At 37.0% G+C, this 24,192-nt stretch overlaps 1 protein-coding gene across 2 annotated transcripts in view; it reads right to left on the reverse strand.

Moving 5' to 3' along the window:
- The window catches only part of PDE3A (phosphodiesterase 3A), a 262,353-nt gene that overhangs the window by 19,175 nt on the left and 218,986 nt on the right, over window positions 1-24,192 (reverse strand). For both annotated transcript variants that reach the window (XM_081127317.1, XM_081127318.1), the window contains exons 6-10: window positions 15,546-15,765; window positions 12,248-12,333; window positions 9,555-9,709; window positions 7,732-7,869; window positions 1,888-1,999 (exon numbers count right to left, since the gene is read on the reverse strand). In XM_081127317.1, the coding sequence (XP_080983443.1) occupies window positions 1,888-1,999; window positions 7,732-7,869; window positions 9,555-9,709; window positions 12,248-12,333; window positions 15,546-15,765 (711 nt within the window). The remainder of the gene's footprint in view (window positions 1-1,887; window positions 2,000-7,731; window positions 7,870-9,554; window positions 9,710-12,247; window positions 12,334-15,545; window positions 15,766-24,192) is intronic.

The raw sequence follows: 24,192 nt of genomic DNA on the forward strand, positions 1-24,192 counted from the left end.
AAGTGATCACCAATTAGCTAAAACTTCATTGTGAGAAGATATAAATAAATTCCCTTCATGAGAAGTGGGGCTTCTAATAAAACAAGCAGGTTTATTATAACAAATTATTTTCACATGCAATAAAGAACCCACTATTTCAGGAAAAACTATTTACTTGTAACACATAAAAATGTAATATGAAAATATAAAAATTAATTTAAAAATTAAGAATCTGGAAATGTCTTTTTACACTTAAATACTGGTCAACTTTCCCTACAATTTAACGATATACAACTTAGAAAAATGTTAGTAATTATTTTATCAAGTACTCAATGTAACTTGACTATAGCAGAATATATCACTAATTTCTATTTGGAAATATAACATTAATTTGTAAAGTTAGTCTGGTGACTAGTTGTCCTTTAGTGTTTTCAGTGGCTTCCTGTCTATAAAAGTTTCGTAACTACTCCTTTGAGAAATCACTAACACATGTCAATCACGGGCATCCAACCAGGGTGGGCCTTGGAAAATATTACTATTTTGCAAGACTTAGCTTGAGATCCTTTCAAACTACCCCTTTCTCATGTCTCTCTTCCAACTTCAGAGTCCCAATGACCAGACTTTCCCAAGGGTCCCAGCGCTCTTAAGCTCCCCTCTCTTCTACTCCCACTGTCCTATTCTGCCTGCATTTTGTCCCACATTCTCCATCAAATCTAATTTGTAGATTGGATTCTTCATTCTCCTTTGCTACCATACATCCTCATCTGTGCATTTTCATTCCAATGTAGCATGTGCATGGAATCTTGAAAAATAATATATTAACAAAGGATCACTAGGGTCAATGTACTACCCCTTTCTAGAAATACTTATGCTTTATCTCTCTCCATATAATTTTTATTTATTTCAGCTCTTTCTAACTACAAAAAGATTCTGAAGTCTAAGGTACATAAAGGCAAATTTAAAACTTAAATTTGATTTAAACAATATGCTACTAACGCATGTTCCAACCAATATATTATGTTTAACTATTTTTCTTGCTATGCATTTATTTTCTGAAAGTACCACATGATTTCTACACATTTCCACAACTTCGCTGATTAGATTTATGGACATTTTTTCAGTTCCATATATTTTTTAGCATGTAGGACAATTTACTTATGTGTTTGGGAGCTCCCTGAAATGCTACATATTAAGAATATAATTTAACATCTCCTTTGTGTTCCAATTTCTCATGACCATAAATGACAAGCTTTTTCTCACAATATTCAAAGTTCATAAGCTTGAACACTGTCTGTGTCCTTTCCTTTGCTCTTCACATTTATTTCACTTAAAAATGTTTCTAATAGCTTCTCCATAACTACTTCCAGATGTTTCTTCTTTTCTATTTTATTACTTAGACCATCATCCTACTGTCCTTCTACCCCCAGCCAGGTTTATCCTTCATGAAAAAATTTTAATAGTTAGTGATTTAACTCTGCAGATGCCAGAACAAAAGTTCAATTCAGCCAATGAAAGGAGCACATTAGCAAATGAGCAATACATTGAACATTTAATGATTCACTTAGCACACAATTACTACATGTAAGGCACTATTATAATCTCTATAGAATTATTACCTCACTTTACCCTCATACTAATTCTATGAAACAGATATTAACGCTCCCCATTTTACAGATTAAGAAATGAGGCATGCAGAGGGTAAGAAAGACCCAGGCTCTCCTACAGCTGATAGGTGAAGAGGCCAGGATTCTAACATAGGCTCTTATCTCCTAATCACTGTACCGTGTGGCCACATGGCGTATTGTCAATGTGTAATTCTGTACTAGCTGCTAACAAATCAATATCCCATTACCCATAGCAAATTCTATGAATTTTTAAAGTATTATTTCACAAATAACTTAAACTTACAAGGAATTTCCCTGTATCCAATCTCCAAAGCATGAAAGTAATTCATAAATTCCCTAACTGGAATTTTGAAAGCTTCAAAGAGGCCCATGTCTTCAAAAAGTCTGTATGATACCTGTAGAAGAGAAAGACAAAGCCTTAAAACACATTTCTGGTGTGTATTAGACATAAATAGAAAAAAAATTATATTAATTTAAAGCCAATAGAGACAATTATTGGGAACAACATATCAAATAGATATACATATATATTTTAATCCTCTCCTGAGGATATTTTTTCCATTGCTTTTCAGAGAGAGCTGAAGGGAGAGAGAGAGAGAAACATCGATGTGAGAGAGACACATCGGTTGGTTGCCTCCCACACGTGCCCCAACTGGGGCTCAGGACGAGCCTGCAACCAAGGTACATGCCCTTGGCCGGAATCGAACCTGGGACCCTTTAGTCTGTGGGCTGACACTCTAACCACTGAGCCAAACCGGCTAGGGCAATATCAAATAGATATTGAAGAACTCTATGTGCCTAGCCCTTGAAATCCCTGACCACAAGGGACACATAAAGTGTTTTTAAAGATGGAGACATACACCTGAAAAACAACCAACCAAAAAACCAGGATACGCTATAGAAACATATCAAGGCAATAAATTGTGTGTGATATCAATAACTGGAGAATAGTATTCACTAAATTGCTAATTGTATAATACATACTATAAGCACTAATAAAAGAATGAGAGAAAGCTTAAATTTGTCCAAATTTAATATATACATAAAAACTTTTCTCAAGGATCAAGGATTCAGAGTTGTGTTTTAGTGCAGGGTAAGGGGAAAGAAGCATGAAAGAGAGAAAAGGGGTTGCCTTGACTAAAATATACAGAGAATAAGATTTATTCTAATCCAGAATAAATAACAATGGCTGAACTATTTTTCCTAGCTTGCCATCTTTCTCTTCTGAATATCTAGTCACCACTCAACTCCTTTCACAGTTCTAGTGACTCAAATTAAGTGAATGCCTTTGGATGTAACTGGCATTTGTGGCACGCAAATGATGAAGAAAAAAAAGAATAAAGGAACAGAAGAAGGTAATGGGGAGAGAAATGGTTATTCTGATGACAGAGGGGAATACAGAGCGGCCTATTTCATGTCAGAAAGGCACAGTGTTGGTTATAAATCAGGAGATTTTTAAAAAGAATTATTCATTATTTTAATCTGCATTCCTTCATGAAATTATCTTAAAATATTTCCTCTAAATTTTTGATATATGGCTTCATAGTTAAATTTCCATCTTTTGTTATTGACTTTAAGTCTATTCAAATTCAATATTTTAAAATTATATATTCAATATTTGTCACTATGTGACATATATAAGTGGAATATATATACAGATACATACCTAAAAATAAGATTCATTCATTCAGCATACATCTATCGCATGCCTACTATGTTCTAGACAATTTTTGATATATAAGGCATATATATGTATGTATGCATGTATGTGTATATATAACAAAGATCTATTCCTTCATGGAGCTTATGGTCTAGCAGGGGAAGGCAGTAAACAACAGACATACTAAGAAAGATATATTCTATGACAGAAAGTCAGAAGCCATATACAAAGACAAAAAGGGGAGCAGAGATGGAGGGCTGGGAGTACAGAGAAGGGTTAGAAGTGCTTTTTACAGTATGGGGTTAGGGTAGGCATATTCAGGTGACACTGGAGCAAAGGATTAAAGGGTGTGTGAAGTGAGGTGTATGGCTATCTAAGGAAAGAGTTTTCTATGTAGAGTAAAAGACAGTGCAAGCCCCCTGAGGTATGCTTGCAATATTCAAGAAACAGCAAGAAGGCCAGCATGGCTGAAGCAAAATAAATGAGGGCAGGAGTAGAATTTCAGCTGGGCTTGGTGCACTCTTGGGGCTTGATAGCCAGACAGACCATTATAAGGACTTTCGCTCTGCGTGAGGTAGGCAGCTATTGAAGACGATGGAACAGGAGAGTGACTGTATTTGACAAAGGTTTTAAAAGGAGCATTGTAGTTGCTGGCTGGGAACAGAGTATATAATATGTATATTAACTTCTGTGTGGTTTTTTTCACTCTGAACAGCAAGCATATTTAATCTTTTACTCTTTTTTGGTATAATAGTACACCTTACCTCCTCTCTTTAAAAAATGTAATAGAAAGTGAAGTTTATGGTTGCTGTAATATTTCAAGCTAGTTCTTTTAGTTATTTCCACTTTATAAACACCTAATGGATTTATTTATGCATATTTTCAATAATAATACTAACAACAGCAGCTGCTATGCATATATATGTGTGTGTATATATGTATGCTTATATATTTAGCATTTAATAAGTGAGAAGTCTGCTTTAAATAGTTTAAATATATTAATTATTTACATGTAATTAATCCTCACAACACTTTCTGAGATAGGTATGATTATTAACTTTTGAAAGCAGAAGAAACTGAGGCACAGAGAGGTTGAGTCACTTGTCCAAGATCACACAGCTGACACATTATCAATACCAGAATATAAGTCAAGCAGTTTGGCTTCAGATTTTGTACTTTTAACTGCTTCAGATCCTACCACCAATACTTAAAAAGCAATGTTGTTAGAATTGCAAATAATTAAATTTTCCTATTATTCTTTTTCAACATTTGAAAGATGAATTGAAAAATTAAGACAAGGATATCTTACAGTGTGATTTTAAAACAGGAGACTTTTTACCAAGACACTGTGAAAAATCAACCACCAATAATCCAAACTCATAAATAAACAACACCATTAACCAGGTAAATACTGGTAACTGAAAAAAGTAAACACTATTCCAAAATCTGAATAATGTCCTTTCAAATTTATTAAAATAAACATGATAATCATCAAGAAGACAGGCAGTATATTGAGCCTGAGAAGTCATTTCCACTGCACATATGTCTCTTTTAAAGTCTTTTGAAGTGAGACGTTTTCTGTGTAGTTTCAGCCAAAAGGTGATTTCTTTGAATGTTCAAGTTAATTCATTTTGGCTGTCCTAAATTCTTACTAAGGTGAAAAGAATATGCCTTTCACACAGTGCAAATTTCATGATTTTTGTCCTTATAAACTCAAATCAAAGGGGGAAAAAACCCCATAAAGTTCTATTTAGCAGTGCAAATAAAGCTGCATTTCAAAAAAGTTCACTGTTTTGTAAACTAAAAAAATAAAGTGACATAATAAGGATCATGCAGTTATGTATTTATTTTATTTTTGGAAGATGACTAGAAAAATGCATTAATGAATTTTGTCAAAATTAATCATTAATTATCTCTAATCTTTCTAACGTCTACTCATATCCATGACTCCTAGAAAATATTGGTGGTGAAGCTGGTCAAGGTCCACCCTCCCACCCTCCAGCTCACAGAACTCCGAGGGGAGATGGGCACCTGCAATGACACCTGGTGCGCTGTCGCTGGTGCTGTAAAACCAGCTGCTATAACTACTACTTTTCTGTTGCTCACACCTTCCACTTGGAGAGTTAAAGATGTAATAAGTGAATGTGTTTTATAGGGGGCTAAAGAGCAGTTGAAATAAAGGTAAAAAGCCTGGGCTTCCAATATGATACATCTGCATTCAAATCATGGATCAATATATACTGTATGACTGCAGATAAATGGTATATCCTCTTTGAATCCAGATTCCTCTTCTGTAAAACAGATTCTAAAAAAAAAATGACGTGCATCAAAGTTACTGAGGAAAGTAAACTGCAGAGCTTTGGGGAGTGTGGGGAGTCTGTGAGGTGTACAAAAATTACAAAACAAGGTGAGATTTTTCTTTCCATACAGGGCACAGTTTGTCCAGGAAAAGAGACAGAAGACCTCCTGGGCAACCGCCACATTTTCCTGCAGCATTATTACTGGTATATTTGCAGGAAAATCACTCCCTTAGAGTCATGGTCTACAATGGGTTTCAGGAAGTGAAATACAAAACCTCCCAGGAGAAGCCCTGATATTTGAAGTTAAGGTGAATGGACGAAAATCAGCTGCCCTGAGGACTACTCAGCCCTAAGAAAAGATGAAATCCTGCCACTGGCGGCAACAGGGATGCATCTTGAGACTATCGTGCTAAGTGAAATAAGTCCGTCGGAAAAAGATAAGAACCATTTGATTTCACTTTTATGTAAGATATAAAACTGAAGCTCATAGACACAGACAACAGTGTGGTGGTTACCAGAGGAAAGGGGGGTGGGGGGAAGTAAAGGGTAAAGGAGGCAAAATATACGGTAACAGAGGATGATTCGACTTCTTGGGTGGTGGGCACCCAATGCAATATACTGATCGTGTATCAGAAATGTAACTTGAAATCTATATGCTCTTATTAACCAATGTCACCCCCAATAAATTTAATTTAAAAAATTAATTAAAAATTAAAAAAATAATAATTTTAAAAAAAGAAAGAGAAAAGTGGTTGCCCTTAAACCTGCCCTTAAGATCAGCTGGCATAAAAAATGTTGCTCAGCACAGAGGAGAAAGGGTGAGAAGAAGGGGCTAATAACTCCTAACAAAGGAACAAGGGCCATCTTAGTCCTCAGCTTGTTCACGGTCAGGATAAAGCCTAGCAGAGGCAATGAAGGCATATCATATAGAGTGTGCAATTATTTTGAGTTTTATATTCCATCAATCATTTTAGCAAACTTCTTCTGTATGTGGCATAAATGGTCATTATTTTGACAGACATCTCATTTCCCTACTAGGCCAAGAGTTCCTCTAAGGCAGAAACACATTTTTCTGCTGGCAGACTACATCAGTACTTGTTTGTGGAACTGAACAATACAGGAAAAGGTCCTTCTTTCTTCTTCCTTTAAACCTCATGATCAGGAATCTTCCTCCTGAAGTTCCACACTCGGATACTGGCTGAGAGGCCCAAGCAAAGCCTGTCTCTGATGTGTGAAGTAGAAATCAGCGTAATGAGTGATCTGTCTTCCAGTGTTTTACAGGGATTGTTAGTGGCAGCAATAAATCTGGGTCCTGAATTCTCTTCTAAGTTTTTATATTAAGAAGTTTGGTAGTCTTTAGTATCTCTGCTGTGATATTTATTCAATCCATCAGAACTCCCCTAAAACATTTTGAAATAAGCTAATAAATATTATTGCATCATCCTCTTTAAGAGTGTACATTTTGATACTTGTTCGATAATAGAGTGAATTCATTGTTTTGTTTTGCTTATTGAGAACATTCAAATTCTTAAATTCTATATTTTTTTCCTCCCTCAGAGAAACAAACATTTCTTTATTTGGGAAATCTTGAAAATAGTCTAGCTTAAGGAAAAAATAGTATAAGGCTATTATGCAGCTATAGTTCACATTCTATATTTCTTGTGATACATAAAGGTTGTTTCTATATTAAAATACAGATAACTCTCTTTGATGTGTTTCTCATAGCATTGGGGGGAAAGATGTTTCTGCATAATACCTTGGTTTTGATAAGGCCTAAGCACTGTAATATTCAAAAGTTTAGAAAACAGTCAATGGAAATAATTACAATAAATTAATGTTTATAAATAGGCATCTTTTTTCTTTTGAGGGCTTGTGTCAGTTCTTCTGCTGAATTCTATGAATTATAGATCATTTCTTCATCTTGCTTGTGTATCCCTGCCCCCTCCCCAAAATACACATTTTAATTGCAGAATATGGAATTTTACTCATTTGAAGTTCCAGTTACTTTTGTTAACCCCACAACCAAGGAATCTATAGCATGTTGAGTATTAAAATTTCCTTTCTGTATCCAATACCCACCCACCACTGGTATCAGATGTGTGCAGAGCTTTAACCAACCAAGAAATGTTTTATTTTTTAAAGTCACAGGTATGAGTACATTTCTTACCTGACTAAGAATACGGCCACGTTTCCTTCCTATTTTTTCCACCAAATCAAAAATTGGAAAATTCCAAGTATTTAGCTGCTCCATAATTGAGTCCAAGTTATCCATGACAAGAGGTTCAGGAGCAAGGATTGGTTTGTCCTGGAATAAAGATGGGAAGATTTTAACAATATATAGGTCTTCTATGAAGCAGTTCATTGCTTTAGTAAGTTCAATTCAATAACTGAGTTTACTTGAAGTGAATAACTTAAAACTTCTGGGTGAATGGTGAGCTTAAAAAAAAAATCAAGATGAACAAGACATTGGCTCAAACATAAGGAGAAATGTCCTGAGGCTGTTTCAGATCATGAATTTTGTATTATTGGTTGCCTGCCTTTGTTGGTTCAGATATGCTACAGGGAAGAAAAAAATGCTCTTCCATAAGTTTACACAACCACTTTAGAGTTTACTATGAGGCTCCTAAATAAAGATTCAAGGGCTTCACAACACTTTGAAATTGTATGTAAATTTATCTCTTTATGTTTACGTAAAATCTTCTAGGTTGAGAACTCCTGGCTCAGGTTGGACTCTCAAAAGAAACTCATGAGTAGGGAAGGGGAGTTAATCCCCCCTACTGAAGCTGGTCAAATCTGTATTATTGCTTCAAAATCAGCATTAATCCTGCAGAATGACAACACCAAATTTTTCAGGGATTTTAATTTAATTCATGTGATGTATGGTTTCCAAAGAAACATGTATCATATAAATGTAGAGGTATTTTAGAATTGATTCCAAATGAGGACATTCTTTAGAGTACATGTACCAAAGAAAGAAATGAAAGATAATGAGGATAAGAAAACATGTAAATTATTTGTCTGAAAATCTCTTCCATTTAAAAGTATAAATGGCAAATCGGGTTAGAGAGAAAAATAATAGTAGTACTTGATAATCACACGACAGTCCACTGTTTTCTAACCAAGCTGCCTCCCCCAAATCGACCTGCCTCAAATACAATTTTACCCTCTTTAAATGGATCACTCTAAACACACCAAATAAGTCATTATTATTTAAAGGGAATTTTAATGGGTAGCAAGTGTTGATGTAAACCTGACTTAGTATAACAAAGAAAACAAATATTGGCTCACTTTCTAAATTAAGGAGGTCCTAGAAAAAACCAAAAACCAAAAACCAAACAGCATCCTGGCCAGTGTGGCTCAGTTGGCTGAGTGTCATCCTGTGCACCAAAAGGTTGCTGGTTCAATTCCCAGTCAGGGCACATGTGCAGGCTGCAGGTTTGGTGTGTACAGGAGGAAACAAGGGGCAACCAATTGGAACATTGATATTTCTCTCCCTGTCCCTGTCCCTGTCCCTCTTGGTCTCTCTCTCTCCCTCCGTTTTTCCCTCCCTCCCTCTCTCTTCTTTTCTGTCTAAAAATTCAACTAAAAAACATATTTAAAAAAAAAGAACAAAAAACCAGCAGATGCCCTAAGACAACTAACACATTTCACTTCATTGATTGATTGATATTTATAAAATATTATTTCAGAGTGAAAGAATTCATTTTTCCTATGCATATTTACACTTTTAGATTGGGTTAAGAAATATCTATAATCATTTGTGGAGATGAATGCTTATGTTTTTATTCACCGAAACAAAGAATTATTAAGAGATAATAAAACTTGGATAGGAAAAAATTATATTCATACATATGGGAGGGCTATAATACTTTTAAATCCAAATGAGATATAGCTGTAAATCTAATGGCTCAGGGGTCTATTTCTAAGCCAATCTCTGTAAGAAAGGCCAATTTCTCAAGTAAACAAATGAGGTAAGTGATGTGGGGCTACCAGGAATATCATGGTCTCAGGCGCGTAGGTGCTACAAGCCGATGCTTTCCTCAGTTGCTCTCTTGGGCACTCGGTCTCGTCTTCATTCTGCACTATGTCGCTGCTGTCACTGTTGTTATTGGTTTCATAATCAGAGGTAACTTGAGCAGTGTCATCTGAAACAGAAAGAGACCAGCTTGTTATGAAAACTTGCAAGAAAAAGGGGTCCCGTTTGGATATTCCTAAAATGCATGTGGTAAATACAGTGTTTAGGGAACTACTGCCTTCACGAGCTTTTACACACCAAGAATATAAGATCATAGGGTTGGAGAAGGCACACACTTTAAACCCAGTAAAATAAGTAGGATCATGACTTCATTTAAAAGGCATTAATTAAGTCCTCACTATTAATGCTTAGATCAGTAGTTCGAATCTTTTCAAATCCTCTGGCTTTATAATTCCTTTTCCTTTATGCATCCCCCGATACACTAACCCGCCGAGGAGCTCACTAAAACACTAACCCTGGAATGAGCACGCGGGTGGGCGAAATTGACACTCGGGAACAGAGTGGTCTCAGCGGGTGCGCTCAGAGCGTGGGAGACCCGGAGCACCCAATCTTCATCCCCAGGGGCGTGGGGCTTCCCCCTCATCTACCTCCGCCCACTGTTTCCCATTCCAATCAGCACTAACTAGATGGCCAATCAAGTAATAGCAAGTGTCTGAAATACCTGCTCCTGGGCCAAAAATCTCAAAAAGCTTAGTGCAGCTGAAAAAGGTGACTGAGTGAAGTTTATTCAGTGTCCACTATGTGCAGACACCACCGAAAGCACTTCATTCGTATGAACCCATTTAAGCATCCGGGCGAGCCTGCGAGAGGCCTCACTGCATCACTGCATTGCTATCATCCTCGCTTAGCAGATAGGACCCGAGACGCAGAAAGAACAAATACACTGCCCAAGGCCCGCAGATGGTAGATTTTGCCACATGAATTTGAACTTCCGAGGTCTGACCCTAGTTCCTGTACTTTTGATAAAGGTCAGTTTCTTTTTCTCACTTATGGTTATTGCTTTTCGTTGCCTATGCCTACGCAATCTCTGCCCTCCCCTAAGGCCACAAAGGGTATCTTCCTCTGTTTTCTTTCAGAAGCTTCATTGTTGTAGCATTTACATTTAGGTCTGTGCTCCACCTCAGAGTAATGTTTCATGTGATGAGAAGGAGGGAGTGAAACTCATTTTCTTCCTAATCCCTTAGATCGCTCTGGCGTCTTTGTTAAAAGTTCAGTGAGCGTGTACGTGTGGGTCTAATCTGGGGCCTTCTACTCTATGCCGCCTGATCACTTTGCTGGTCCTTACGCCAGCACCACACTATCTTGATTACTGTAGTGTAAGCCTTAAAGCCAGGTCATGTACGCCTTCTAACTTTCCTCTCCTTTTTCAAGATAGCTTTGGATATTCTAGGTTTGTTGTATGTCCCATCTATTTACTAACTGATTTTCCTTAAGTTGCCACTGAGGAATGGCTTTTGTCACGTAGACGATTTCAATCACGAGGAACTTGGAGGACTTTTCCAAGGGCCCATCTTTCTTCCATCTCTCTCATCCAACTGCTTCTATGTTAGAATCAGACACAGAATGAAAATGCAGTGGACACGTTTTAATCCCATGATTTCTAGAAAAAATAAAGAAGCACACTCAAAGGCCACAGCTCTACATGACAGCACAAAGGTTGTAAGGAAATAGTCCCCTTATTCATCAGCCCCAGTAGAATCAGAAGAGATCAGAGAAGGAATATTCTGTGTCTTCAGAATGCTGCAATATCAGATAATGGCCACAAGGAGAATTCTCTTTTGCATTTTTCCTTGCTTATGTTCCCTGTCTTTCGTACGTTGCTATAAAACCCAACTGTCACAGGCAAATGATCAATATTTACTGAGTGTATATCAAGAAGTGCTGAGAGAGAGAATTAAGAATCATTCTTAGAAAGTAAGTCTATCTCCCCTAAAATCTATAGTTCACAGAAACCATTTTCTTCTACCTTGTGACCTTTCAGCAATAACAAAAGTCCCTAAAGTTACATCAATAATAATAATTATTATTATACTAAAGGCAGCAAACACTAACTACCTACTGTCACTCAGATGCTATAACAAGAGATTTACATGCTTTAAGTAATTTAATTCTTACAACTATCCTGTTTGGCAGGTTCTATTATTATTCCCATTCTACAGATGAAGGAACTGAGGCACAGAGATTACAGACACGTCAGTAGCTGAATCAGGATCAAAACCTGGCTCCAAATACCCTCTCCATAATACTGCCTCCAGGAAAAACTATGTTTTATACAAGCTTACATAGATTTAAGCAAGGTAATTGCTCAGGGTCTCCACTGGACATCTCCAAAAAGTACCCTGGAATGGGTGAACCTCAATGTCCAAGCTAAAATGACATTTCTATATAGTTCTATACATTATATAAAATGTCTTCTCATTTTAAAAATATATGTGTTGGGCATAGATTATATAGAATCATTTTGGAAAGCTTTGCACCAAAATTTCACCCATGATTAACTCTAGGTAGAAGAATTATGGATGACTTTGCTTTCTTTCATTGTCTTTTAAAATCTCTCATCTAAAAAGTCAGGAACATATGTTATCTTTGTTGACGAGAAGAAAGAAATTAAAGCGATTTCCTTTTTGAGGACCAGATATAGAATTACCCGTTCTGCTCGGTGTCCGAATGGCCGCACTGCTTCTCTCCAGGGGCCCATCAGCAGCATTGCCTTGGGAATATGGCCTGCCACAGCTGAGAAACATTGGAACAGCAGTAAGGACATCTTCTTTTCAAAAAATCATAGGCACACGTCATCTATGCGTGCACTGATAGATAACAGTAACCAAATATTTCTACCTTCTACTCGTTTGAGGGGAAAACTCATTTGGTTTTATACACGGACGCTGATATGCGGTGTACTATTTTCTTTTTTGCAAGGACATGATCAATACAAAGGATCAGAAGCTTCATTCGGCTCTCATGCTTCTCTGTAGTCTAGGTCATATTGGAAGTGAAACTGCCAGCAAAATTGTGCTACATTATTCAGAGAACCCTGCGATAGTCTGCTACCTCTTTACAGTAGTAATTTTGGAGGTGCCGATGTGTATTTGGTCACAAATATCTTCCCCAATGGAATCCTTTTGTGCCTGTGTACAAACCTCACTATTAGATTTATTTCTAGGCTTAAGACATTTTATGTCCAAAGAGCCCTTTAAGAAAATATTGTATGTGTGAAAATAGAATAATAGTATATGAATTTTACTTTTTGCCTCAAAGACTGTGTTTTGTTGTTTTGTTTTTTTCCAGATTGATCAGTTACCTGTTAAGGCCCGAAGGAAATGACCAAGTTTGAATGTAAAATGAGTGCATAGGATGCTAGTTGAGAAAAACAAGCTAAGGGGTATATTGTGGGTAACTGAGAAAAATAATGTAACTGAGAGGTGGTAACTTAAACTGAGGAGGTTGAAGGATATAGGATACTTTTGCTTTCTCAACCATTTTGACTGTATTTTTTATAAATTAAAAAATAACCTCACAATGGCCTGGCAAGTTTCCCCTCTCGCTTATCTTGTTTAGAGACTTCACGGTTAGATTTTAATTCTGCATTTTGCTTCTGGGTTCCTTCCTTTTGCCTAATATTACAAAGGGTCTCAGAGGGTTTCTGTGTGTTTGTTACTTATCCCCAGATTACTCACTCTAAAAGACAAAGAAGTGGGTGACAGTTTATAATTTAATATAATTAATATCTCATCACTTTCCTGCCCTGAATCGTGCTTTTATGTGTGGTAGAGATAAACACTTCCAGTTAGAAAGTGTTCCTAAGTTAATTTATTTTTCAAGCCTTGAAGGTAAGTGGAAAAGCATAACACACAAATATTTCTAATTATGAAATCCCATCAGTTTGATTTAGGGAATAAAAGAAAAGGACAGGGCCAAAGGAAAAAGAGACTGGATGCCAACGATGTGCTTACATTCTCGAATGAAACTTGGTAGAAGCAGCGTTTATTAGTTTTAAGATTTTTCAATGCAAGATAATACTTAAAAGGAACATTTAAATTAGTAGTTCAAACATGCTACCTCTTATGCCAAGAAAACAGCTTGTTGCATAGACATTACAGCAGCCAAGAGACTGGGATTCAACGCCAAACCCTTTGGGTTCAGCAGGGGAAACCACAATAATTAGTCGTGTGTTTCTGGAGCTCTCTCGGCCTACATGGGTGGCTGCCTTGAAGGCAATAATAAAACATGGTTTGAATTATAGATTTATAAAGCCCAAACAAATAAAACACACTACTGGATTTATAAACATTACTGAACAAGTAGGCAGTGAAATTGCCTTGTTTTTCTCCAAAAGCTTTTTTATAAAAATCCCGTTACTTTCTTCCTGTTAGAAATAAAAAAATAGACTGATGAGAAAAGCTATGTGAGCAGTAGATCTTTTCTGGACATCTCTCTTGTTTCTTTAAGCGACTTATGTCACTCAATCTGGAGGCTACAGGGGGGCAGTCTCCCTAGAAATGAGGGAGCAGATGTCCTTGTTGCTGGTCTTCCACTGGGCTTCATCTTGGCTCAGGATGCATACCCCAAAAAATGTTTCTTAAGGGTGTTCCACCAAACATTAGCTCCATGGGCAATTATTGGATGTTAATCTAAAAAAATGGATTCTGTGGTCAAATAAACTCGGAAAATGCTAGATGAGACAGAAATTAAGAGGTTTCCTTTTAGCAAGGCTCCTAAGAGCTTTTAATAAAGTCATGGCTGTTGTAAATCACTAAAAGGGAAATATGCTATGTCTGTTTCACCATAGATCATGCTTTTGTTTTTGGTAGGGGGGAAAAGATTGGATTAATATCCTACGGAAATTATTTTGTTTCAAAAGCTGTCATAGAGAGGGTGGCAGAGTAACTTTTGGTCAACAGAATAAGTTTTTACTTTGGCCATGGCCAAACAAACAAAAATGATTTTTCCCTTTAAAAATATTTGTAAAGAGAAAGGAAATAAAAATAAAGATTATTTAAAAATTCATTTAATATAGTTTATAAACAAAGAATCTGAAAGTGAAATTTGTGAAGGTCAAAAGTAAAAATATCTATCAAATCTGGGTCTGTGAAACATGTGATATTAGAAGAACAAGATATAACTAATTTATTTAAATGGCTATCCTCATTTACCTTAAAAAGAAACAACATTTTATTTCAGGCACTCTTGTGATTATACTTAGTTAAAAAAAAAATCAGCTCTTCTACTTAAATAAATATTGTAATGCTTTACGATCAATTGTCCAAGATGAAGCTGCCACTAGAGAACAACACTATGTTAATCAGTAAGAGAAGGTATTTCTTTCTTAGTGACATTGGCAAAATAATTACTCTTGCCATGGTAGGCCCTATTTTCTAACCCTCTATGAAATGCCAACACTTTGTAATCTTATTTCAACATGATAGGTCAGTACAATAAATTGCTTATCTGCACTCTGAGACCCATTTGAGTTCAGCATAAAGTGCCATGTGCTATTTGTACATTTTTAATGTGTTAAAATGGCAACTGCAAACTTAAGATTAAATGCCTTTAAAATCAATGTAAAACCCTCCCCAGAGAACAAATAAAAGATATTCCAACAAAATATCAAATTATTTTAAATTACTTGATATACTTTTTAAAAAATATATGCTGTATGTATTTTCTATCAGTAAGCAGACAAAATATACAACTAATTATTTTATGCCATCTCCCAAAATTAGCTATATGACCTATGTGGACGCTAAACTTTCTATTAACAGAAAACCACTGACAAATTGTTTCTATTATACCCTATTCAACACAAATCACATTATCCTATACTTCCTTGTCACCTCCTCTGGCAGACATACACATAGCTATATGGAGTGCTGGTGAGAGTTCCTAAGAGGAGAAATAGTATTAGTTTTTTTATTAAACTCCAGTTAACAACATTCAATCCTTACCCGCTACATATAACAGGTGGAATCAGGATCTGAGGAGACAGGTCAGGGGCACTCTGAGTGTAAGTTAAGGCCCTGTGAGAGCCTAGGCCTTGTTTGGCAGCTGTGTCAGCAGATTCTGGAAACTGAACTGTAGAAATTTTGCTGACCGGACTGCTGGCCGGAGTCCCTTGGAGAGGTGAGGAACAGGGCGATGAAAGAGGTGAAATTTTAGCGAGGGCACCTGAGAAGCAAAGAGAGTCATTAAGTCAAAAAAAATGTCTTTGGCATTCAAACTTGCAACTCAAACTTCACCTTGGGCTCCTTCTAACTCAGCAAGGGCCACCTGAGCACTCGGGCCACGGGCCGGCCTCCCCGCATGCCGCCCTTTCGAGACAGGGCGTGGGTGTGTCCCCGCAACATGAAATGCGAGGAGTGAATCATCACGAAGACAACTGGTGGCAATGTTGGCAAATCCAGTGAAAGCCTTGGTGGCCTGGAGTAACTTCAGGACAGAAGGATATTATTTTTGTTTTTTCTCGTCACTCTAACACAATGAAAATGGTTAAAATTTTCTCTTATGTTTGTCTTCTCTTCGGCTGTGAAGTTTTTAGCAGCAGGAGGATAGGGTATTATTTTAAATATTAACATGTTTGGAGCAGAGTTTGGCAGGCATACAATGCTTAAAATATGTAAATAAAGAAGATACATTTTTTGAGGTGGTTCACTTTATTAACCATCTGCATTTTCAGCAAAACGACTATTATGGGCGTGAGATTACTTTGATCAGAGTAATTTCTGGAGAAAAGATTTAAAAATGTAACAAGATCCCCTTCAGATCAAACAATAGGCCTCAAGCTTAAATTTTAAGTGTGGATCTTTGTGCCAAACTGTTTACTCTCTATTGTGAAAATGTTGCAGAACAATGAATTAGATTGCCAAGTGCTGATGTTTGAGTACAGGGATGATGTCTTTTAAATTTCCTCTCCCCCAAACATAGAGAAAGCAACCTGCACTTAAAATGGAAGAAAAAGAGAAATAGCTTCTGAGCAGCTCCCTGCTTACTGATTCTCATGATTTTATGGCTGAACAATCTACAGGAAAGCAAGTAAAATGAAATCATTAAAAGTTGTTTCCTATTTCTCACCACCCTGGGCAAATGTGCAGCCAGCAGCTCTCACATTGAATAATATGTGTGGTGAACTGGCAGCTGGCTTAGTCTGCTTCCAATGTCTAGTCTCCCCAAAGTTTTCTTTGTCACACCCACAGTTTTCCTGGTCCACTGGATGGAATATGAAGCTTGCTGAAGGGCTATTATAATTAGTTTCTTGTTGCTTTGTTTTGTTTTAAAAGAGGAGAAACGGTACTCTTCCTTTGTTTCTGTGTGGAAGCCAGTGGCTCCTCCTTGTTCTTTTCTCGGTATTTTTATTGTTGGTTCCTCATCAACAGATCAAACTTCTGCCTTTATATCTAAGTGAAACCACTTAGAACCGAGAGGTTAAATAACCTTCCCAGGGTCACAGAGCTAGCAAGCAGGAGACTGTGGAGTGGGGCCAGCTATTCTTGTAAAACGTGGTTTATCAGCCCATACTTCTACCAGAAGCAGCCCATGGAAGAAGAAAAATCCATTCTCTAGTAGGCAGCATTTGTATTGCTCTGTACCATGACAAGCTTTATGGTATTAATTGTGATTTCTACTTCTCTTGAAAAGGTATAGCTATTTTAGCAAAGATGGTGACAAACCTTCACATCACATAATCTCTTAAGCCAAAAGAAAATTAAGTTCCCTAAATATTTATCTCAGGGTTTCCCAACCAATCTATTGTTGGGTGCAGCAGGTGCATTATATAACCTGTGAAGTACAACGGTTGTAAATTATTTTTAAAAAAGACTTTATTTGGAAGCCCCAGAAAAAATCATTTGTTAATATTATCTCTAATATTAGATTTATATTAGAAATTATATTAAAATCTAACATAATTAGGTTTTCTTATTATAATTTTATAAAATACAGGAAATTAAATTTTTCAACAAGCTCAAAACCCCTTCCCATTTCTCCACTGCTATAGAACATCATATTTACATGTTATTACACACATGAGGGCTCTGATTTTTAAAAAAAGAAAAGGTTGAAAAGGACTGGTTTAATATAGACTATTTGTTAGATTACAGCTGACGGAGTCTCCAGATATCTTAGAAGAAAGCAGTATAAGCATTAAAGAGCTGGGCGGGGTGTGACGTTGTGTAAAGGTTACCAGGGTATTTGCACAGAGGAGCTCAGTGGTTTTTCACTCGGCGAACAGCGGCTGTGTGCGCTGTTCCAGGGACTGAGGCGGCGCAGTGAACAAAAACTCCTGCTCTCATGGAGCTCCCCCTCTTTGGGGGCGAGACAAAAATTTTAAAAAATGGATGTAGAAGAAGTGGAGAAGGAGGGAAAAGGAAAGGAAGACAAAAGAAGAAGATTGAAGGAAAAAAGAGGAGATGTAGGAGGAAAGGGGAGAAAGGAAAGTCAGGCAGCTCTAAGTAAGAGCAAGAAAAACAACGTGGAGGAGACAGGACAGAGGAGCTCTCAGCGTAAAATCGGAACAGAGATCTGCTGGAAGAAGGAAGACACTGAGACAAGTGTTGGGGACAACATGCTCTACAAAGAGGGCCTAGCGGAGGACCGGTCGGAAGGTCAGCGTGGCCTCAGCTCGGCCAGGAGGAAGGACAGGGACAGAGAACATGGGCGAGAGGGCAGAGAGCTGCGGGCCCAGGCAAAGTTTGAGTTGTTGTATCTTAAAAAGAGCCTCCTGATAGTCATTGCTTTAGGATAGGTAGTTGTGAGTTTTTCCACAAGCTTTGACCCCTTTGATACAAAGCCTGTGGAAACATGGCACATTTCTGTCTCGACGCAAATACTTTCTGAAGGTCGTTTACGAGACGAGTGGTTTCCTTTCATTGCTAATTTTCAGTAGATGCCAGCTGATGTTCTCAGAGAAGTGAAATTCTCTCTTAAAAATCCACTCAACGACTGGAGTTCTTAGAACTCATGGATTAACTTAAAAAAAAAAAAGAGCAGACCTTAAGACTCCAAATTTACTGCCTGGGATAAAATTTAAAATAAACCTTGAAACGGAGGAGAAGCACTTTGCTTCTGCTGTTCTGTGAGTACATATTTTGAACACTTCTAACAAGCAAGAGTCTTGGCAACAACCGTGAACAGCAGGGATATTTCTATTCTGTAGGTGAGAAGATAAGGCATAAACATGTAAATTCCTCTCTTTTCAAAACCAAACTACTATTTCTCGCAGTCTGCATTATCATAGTTTACTTAAAGTTTTAAAAATGAAAGAGAATGCCATAGGAAATGGGCACATTTACATATTACATGTTTTCAAATAGATGGAAAGTGCAGATAAAAACCAAACACTCTTTTCAGAAAGAAAAGACTACAAACAAAATTATTTCAGACACAGGAACAGGATACTCCAAGGAAACGGGAGAAAGACGCTTCTTTCAACTTTTCAAGAACAGATTATTTTCTAGGGTAGTTTAAGTGTAATCATGTGTAATGTTAGCAAACTTTATGACATTTGACATCTCTTCCAACTTTGTTGCATACTCACACATTTACACACACACACACACCGGTGAAGGGATTCAGGGTTTCAGATAAATATGCATTCTCTCAAATATGTTTATCTTCATTTATATTTCAGTAATTTTAAGAGACTCCAGGAAAGAGACTTAGCTCATGAAATACAAATCTTGGAGTAACTAAAACTGCACTAATGTGAAATACTTAAAACATTAAAAAATAAAAAAATTTAAAACATAACTTTAAAAAACTCTAAAATGCCAAGTCCTTTCAGTAATTCAGTCTGTAATTTCTTGCTCCCGAGAGCATGAAAAAATGTGTGTCAAGACACAAGGAACTTTGGGCAATCACAGGGAGATGATAAACAATACTGGAAGGAAATTATTTAAGTGAATCCATCTGTTTTGTGCAGTAAAACTCTCTCAGCTTAATTTTAATTGACCAAGAAAGGAACCAGCATGCCTGATAAATACACGCCTCTTTTCCATGCCCACAGGCAAATGGATAACCCTAACTGTTTTACAAAACAGAACATGTATCTAAAGTATAGAGAGGATGCAAAAATAAAATCACAAAGTCATAATTTTTCTCTCATTTCAAATTTTCTATAGGAAAAACTCAGTCTTGCTTTTAGGTGTAGAAAGATCTGTAATCATTAGAGTAAGATTATAAGAATTTTATACGAGTTATAAGAATCTGGGAAGGGAACTACTGCAAACTCATTAAGTATAAAATTAGAGGAAGTTTAAAAGCTCATTAATGGCACAATGGCAGCTCTACATCATGAGTGACTCATAAATAGAAAAGCAAGATTGAAAATGCAAATAATATTTAAATCTCCTATTTTATGCACATAATTGGTTGTGTCTCAACTACTTAAATTCACCTGATTGATCGAGCTACTGGACACACTGCTGAATCGATTTGTGTGAAAAACAGGTCATTTCTTTTCCAGTGGTTCTATGCTCTACTCTTTGCTTGTCTCCTCCTACCTCTTTTGCCTATTGCTTGGTACTTTCCTCCTTAGACTCTATTCACACTTTGATTCCATTTCCTTATATCCTTTGCCACAGAAAGGGACTTTACCAGGTCCCTTTCCACATAGTTTATTGGAAAACAGCTGGCATCACAGTCAGTTTTATCAAACATAACACACCTAGGTCGCTCAATCAGACCAATGCCACCCTTAAGGGGAAACAAGGGTTTCAAAACCGAAGGGCCCCGCTGATCAGGGAGAGCCATAACTGAGTTTCAGCTCTCTCACTCTTGATGGATTTTTCCCCCCTTTTGGCAGACTTTCAGGGATTTGCTTAGTTGAATTAATCATGCTTAATATATAGGCTATTTTGCAAATATTTAGCTCTGCTGTGACAGCAATCTAAAGATGCCACAATGCAAAATCCTCTCCAAAGTAATCATGATAGAGATACTGTACGTCCTTTATACCAAGAATGGAGAGAGGCTTTTGCCGTGGCTGTGGCTCTAATTTCTGCCATCTGCCTTTGTGGTATCTTACAAGGACATTCTTCCCCTTTGACACTTTGCTCTTTCTTCTTGAGTTCAGTCATATGAATTGGGGAGCAGGACACAAGAAGATGAGGCTGTTCCTCATGTCTGTTCCTTCGTTTGTTCTGTTATTCCCAGTAAATCCACTAACCACTGAGGTATAATTGACATATAACAATATATTAGTTTCACGTATACAGCATGATTCAATTTCAACTTCTTGAGTTTATCATGTTGGTTATTGTAATAATTTTAACTTTATTACCTAAATGGAAAAAACAAGTGACAGAAAACCAAATGCTTCCATTATCTTGTACTCACCAAAGGACAGCACCAAAAAAAAAAAAATTTAATTTTAAATTTTCTCAATTTGTTGTACTCAGTTTTTTTCTAGTATAAAGTTATTAGGACAAAAGAAAGAATTTAGGATGAATTATGTGAGTTTGGACAAGTTACTTAACATTTCTGTGCCTCCGTTTCCTAATCTGAATCCATTTTCTGATCTACACTTAAACTCATATTTCATCCCTTGAGTAACATATTATTATTGTCCAATATTTTAATTCTGTCTTTTAAAAGATCTTTAAAACATACCCACAAATCTGGAAATACAATTATTTAAGCATATAATGTTTGTTTGATGGACTCATAGTTTTCAAATTTATTTATTCACCATTTTTATTACATCTTAGACTTCTCTACTTTTACTTTTCTTTCTAGATAACATCCACCATTAATTCCTTTAGTTAAGATTTGGTAATTAGTAAAGTTTTGACTCATCTTAAAATGTCTTTAGTTCATTCCTATTCTGGTGAGATAGATTTGACACACACACAATTTTAGGTTGACTATTATGTTCTCTCAGACTGACTACTTTTCCTGAAAAGGTAATTTGTCTTTATCTGGCTGACTTAAGATTTTATGTTTGATTGTGGTGTTGTGTAGTTTCATCATTTTGTGTCGATGTGTGAATTTTTTCCCCTTTACTCCACTTATCCTCAGAGTTTATGTCCCCTATCCTCTACTGCAACTATGATTATGTAATTAGAAAGTTTAATTCCTTTTTTTATATCTTTTACATTTTCTAGTGTCTCATCTGTGCTGCATTCGGGGTAATTTCTTCACATCTTCTGCCTCCCAGTTTATTAATTTTCCCTTGATTACTCTATTATGTCACTTAACATATCATATTTCCTTGATTGTAATTTTAAAAGTTATATTTAGCTGGTCTGCAATGATATCTTCTCCCATTGCTGTTATTTTTATAACCTCATATTTTTCTTTAAATATTTTTAAAGGAATGAAATATTTTAGCATTTTAATATCTCAACCCTTTGCTATTTTTTCTGCTATTTTTTCCCCTCATTTTCTCTAACTTGTGTTTCTTGTGTGCTTAGTGATCTTGGTTGCAAATTCCAATTTGTTTGAACTTGATATGTTGAAATCATATTGCCCTTAGCTGGTGATGCTTTCCAAAAATTATTTGCACATATTTTTATAGGGAGCCAAGGGTCTTCCTCACCTATGACCACTTTAGTGCTCCTTTAAAGGTCTGAGGTTTAATGTAAAATGCTCAAATTTAGTTCCTTCACCTTGTTGGAGTTCCACACCTGAGTCTCCACATTACTGAGTTAATCTGTATCTGCCCTCAGGGCAACCCAATTTAAGTATTTGCCCACCTTGTCCTGTTCCTGGCCCTGGTGAAAGCTCAGTTCTATTTCTCAGGCCATTAATGATTTCTAAGGTAAAAAATTTAATGAACATTTTCAAAGAGCAGAGAGGACCAGATTAGTTTTTGGAAAACCAAATTACCTTTAATGGTTTCACTCACTGATGCAATTCCAATAAATACAGTGAACTTTTAGGACAAAGTGTCTTCCTAACACAAAACAGTTAGAGATTTAAGCAAAGTTGGTGCTTAAATGGTTTCAAGAAATAGTCACCAAAATAAAGTGGGTGATCAAAGGGAAAGAAGTCACTAAATTATCTTCCTAGATGTAAAAACAGACAACAGAAATGCTTCCTTAATTTGTGTCTCTTAAAAATAAAAGTGTATTTCAAGATGGTCTCTTGAAATATTAGTGGCATGTGATTACTGTTTCTCTAACCCTCATGGGAACATTGCCACTTTGAGAACTTCTGCTTGTGATTCTATAGTTTGCAGCAAATCCATGTTCCTTTGGCAACAAATAGAAATATGCTGAGTTAAAAACTAAAAGCTATCAAGGTGAGAGAACTAATTTGGGGGACCAGGTTTCCAGAAAGAAGAGATCCTCAGCAGTGTGAGCTAAAATCCTGTGAATGTTCCTCCTTTCAGAGCATTATTTCCTAGTAATCAGCATGGAGCAAAAGGCTGAGAGTCCAGGCCGAAGGATGCAGCATCAGGGAAACAAGCCAGCAGAGCTATTAGCAATGTCAGGAGACGCACGGCACAAAAACTGGAGTTTGGGGCCACCGTGCCAGTCAGAATCTGAACGTATAACAGCCCCGTAGAAGGGGGCGGTTTTCCTCTTGAGCCATTTGGTGAATTCTTAGGCGGCTATAAAGGCAGAAGAGGAAGAAGCTAAATGGAGCCCTGGCTGGGTGGCTCAATTCGTTGGTGTGCCGTCCCATACACCGAAAGCTTGTGGGCTCTCTCATCTCTCTCTCTCTTCCTCTCTATCTAGAGTTAATTTTAAAAATCCTCTAGTGAGGATTAAAACTTTTTTTTTTTTTAAATGAAGCTAAACCAGAAGCTACTGAAAATCTCATGAGAGTTTTCTGCAGTGCTGACCGATGAAGACAGAGTCAGAATATTCCAAGGAGTGGCCACAGTGAACAGCCACCTCTCACCTGGGAATCGAGGGGGAAGGGGGGATGTGGGAGAGGGCAAGAGGGGATAAATGGTGATGAGAAATTAAAATAAAATGCAATGAAAGAATCTGACAAAAACTATACACCAGCTTTGAGTCAGCACAGGTTCTGATTAAGTGAGGTCATCTTCCCCCAAATCATTTTACTTTCCTGCCTGAAACTTTATTGTTCTTAATTTTGCTATCTCAGCTCTTCACCATAGCTCCCCAGGTCCTATGCCAACTGGGCTCTGTCTACGTACTTGTTTTCGTTTCCCTTCCTGCTCGCTCAGTGCTCTCCCTTTCTGCTTCTTAGCTTTGCCAGTCCTTTAAAAATCATTTCTCAAGCTTTCTCTCAATGTGTTGGGTCTTATATCTCTTTTCTTCTCTTCGATTATTTGAAAGTCTTCCCTTGCTTCCTTATTATAGCCTTTAAAACATTATACAGCAAGAGCTGATGACCCGTTTACAGTCCCCAGCACAATGGAAGTGAGAATTCTAGGAGAGGGGGAACAGGGTCTGGCTTAATCATGGCCACATTCTTGAAACTAGTTTAGTGTCTGAAACAGTGAACACTCCACAAATATTTGTTAAGTAAATCAAGCTTGAGGGAGGGGAGAAGCTGATGCTTAGACGTAGAAGGAGTGCATTGACACCCACATGGAAAACTCCGTGTAGTAGACAGATGCCAGATCCTGGACAGGAAAAATCTCATCAGGTTTCATGTTGCACCTGTCTGAAAAGGAAGGAAAAC

Source organism: Miniopterus schreibersii, assembly GCF_964146895.1.
Source record: "Miniopterus schreibersii genome assembly, chromosome: 2".
Classification (NCBI taxonomy): Eukaryota; Metazoa; Chordata; class Mammalia; order Chiroptera; family Miniopteridae; genus Miniopterus; species Miniopterus schreibersii.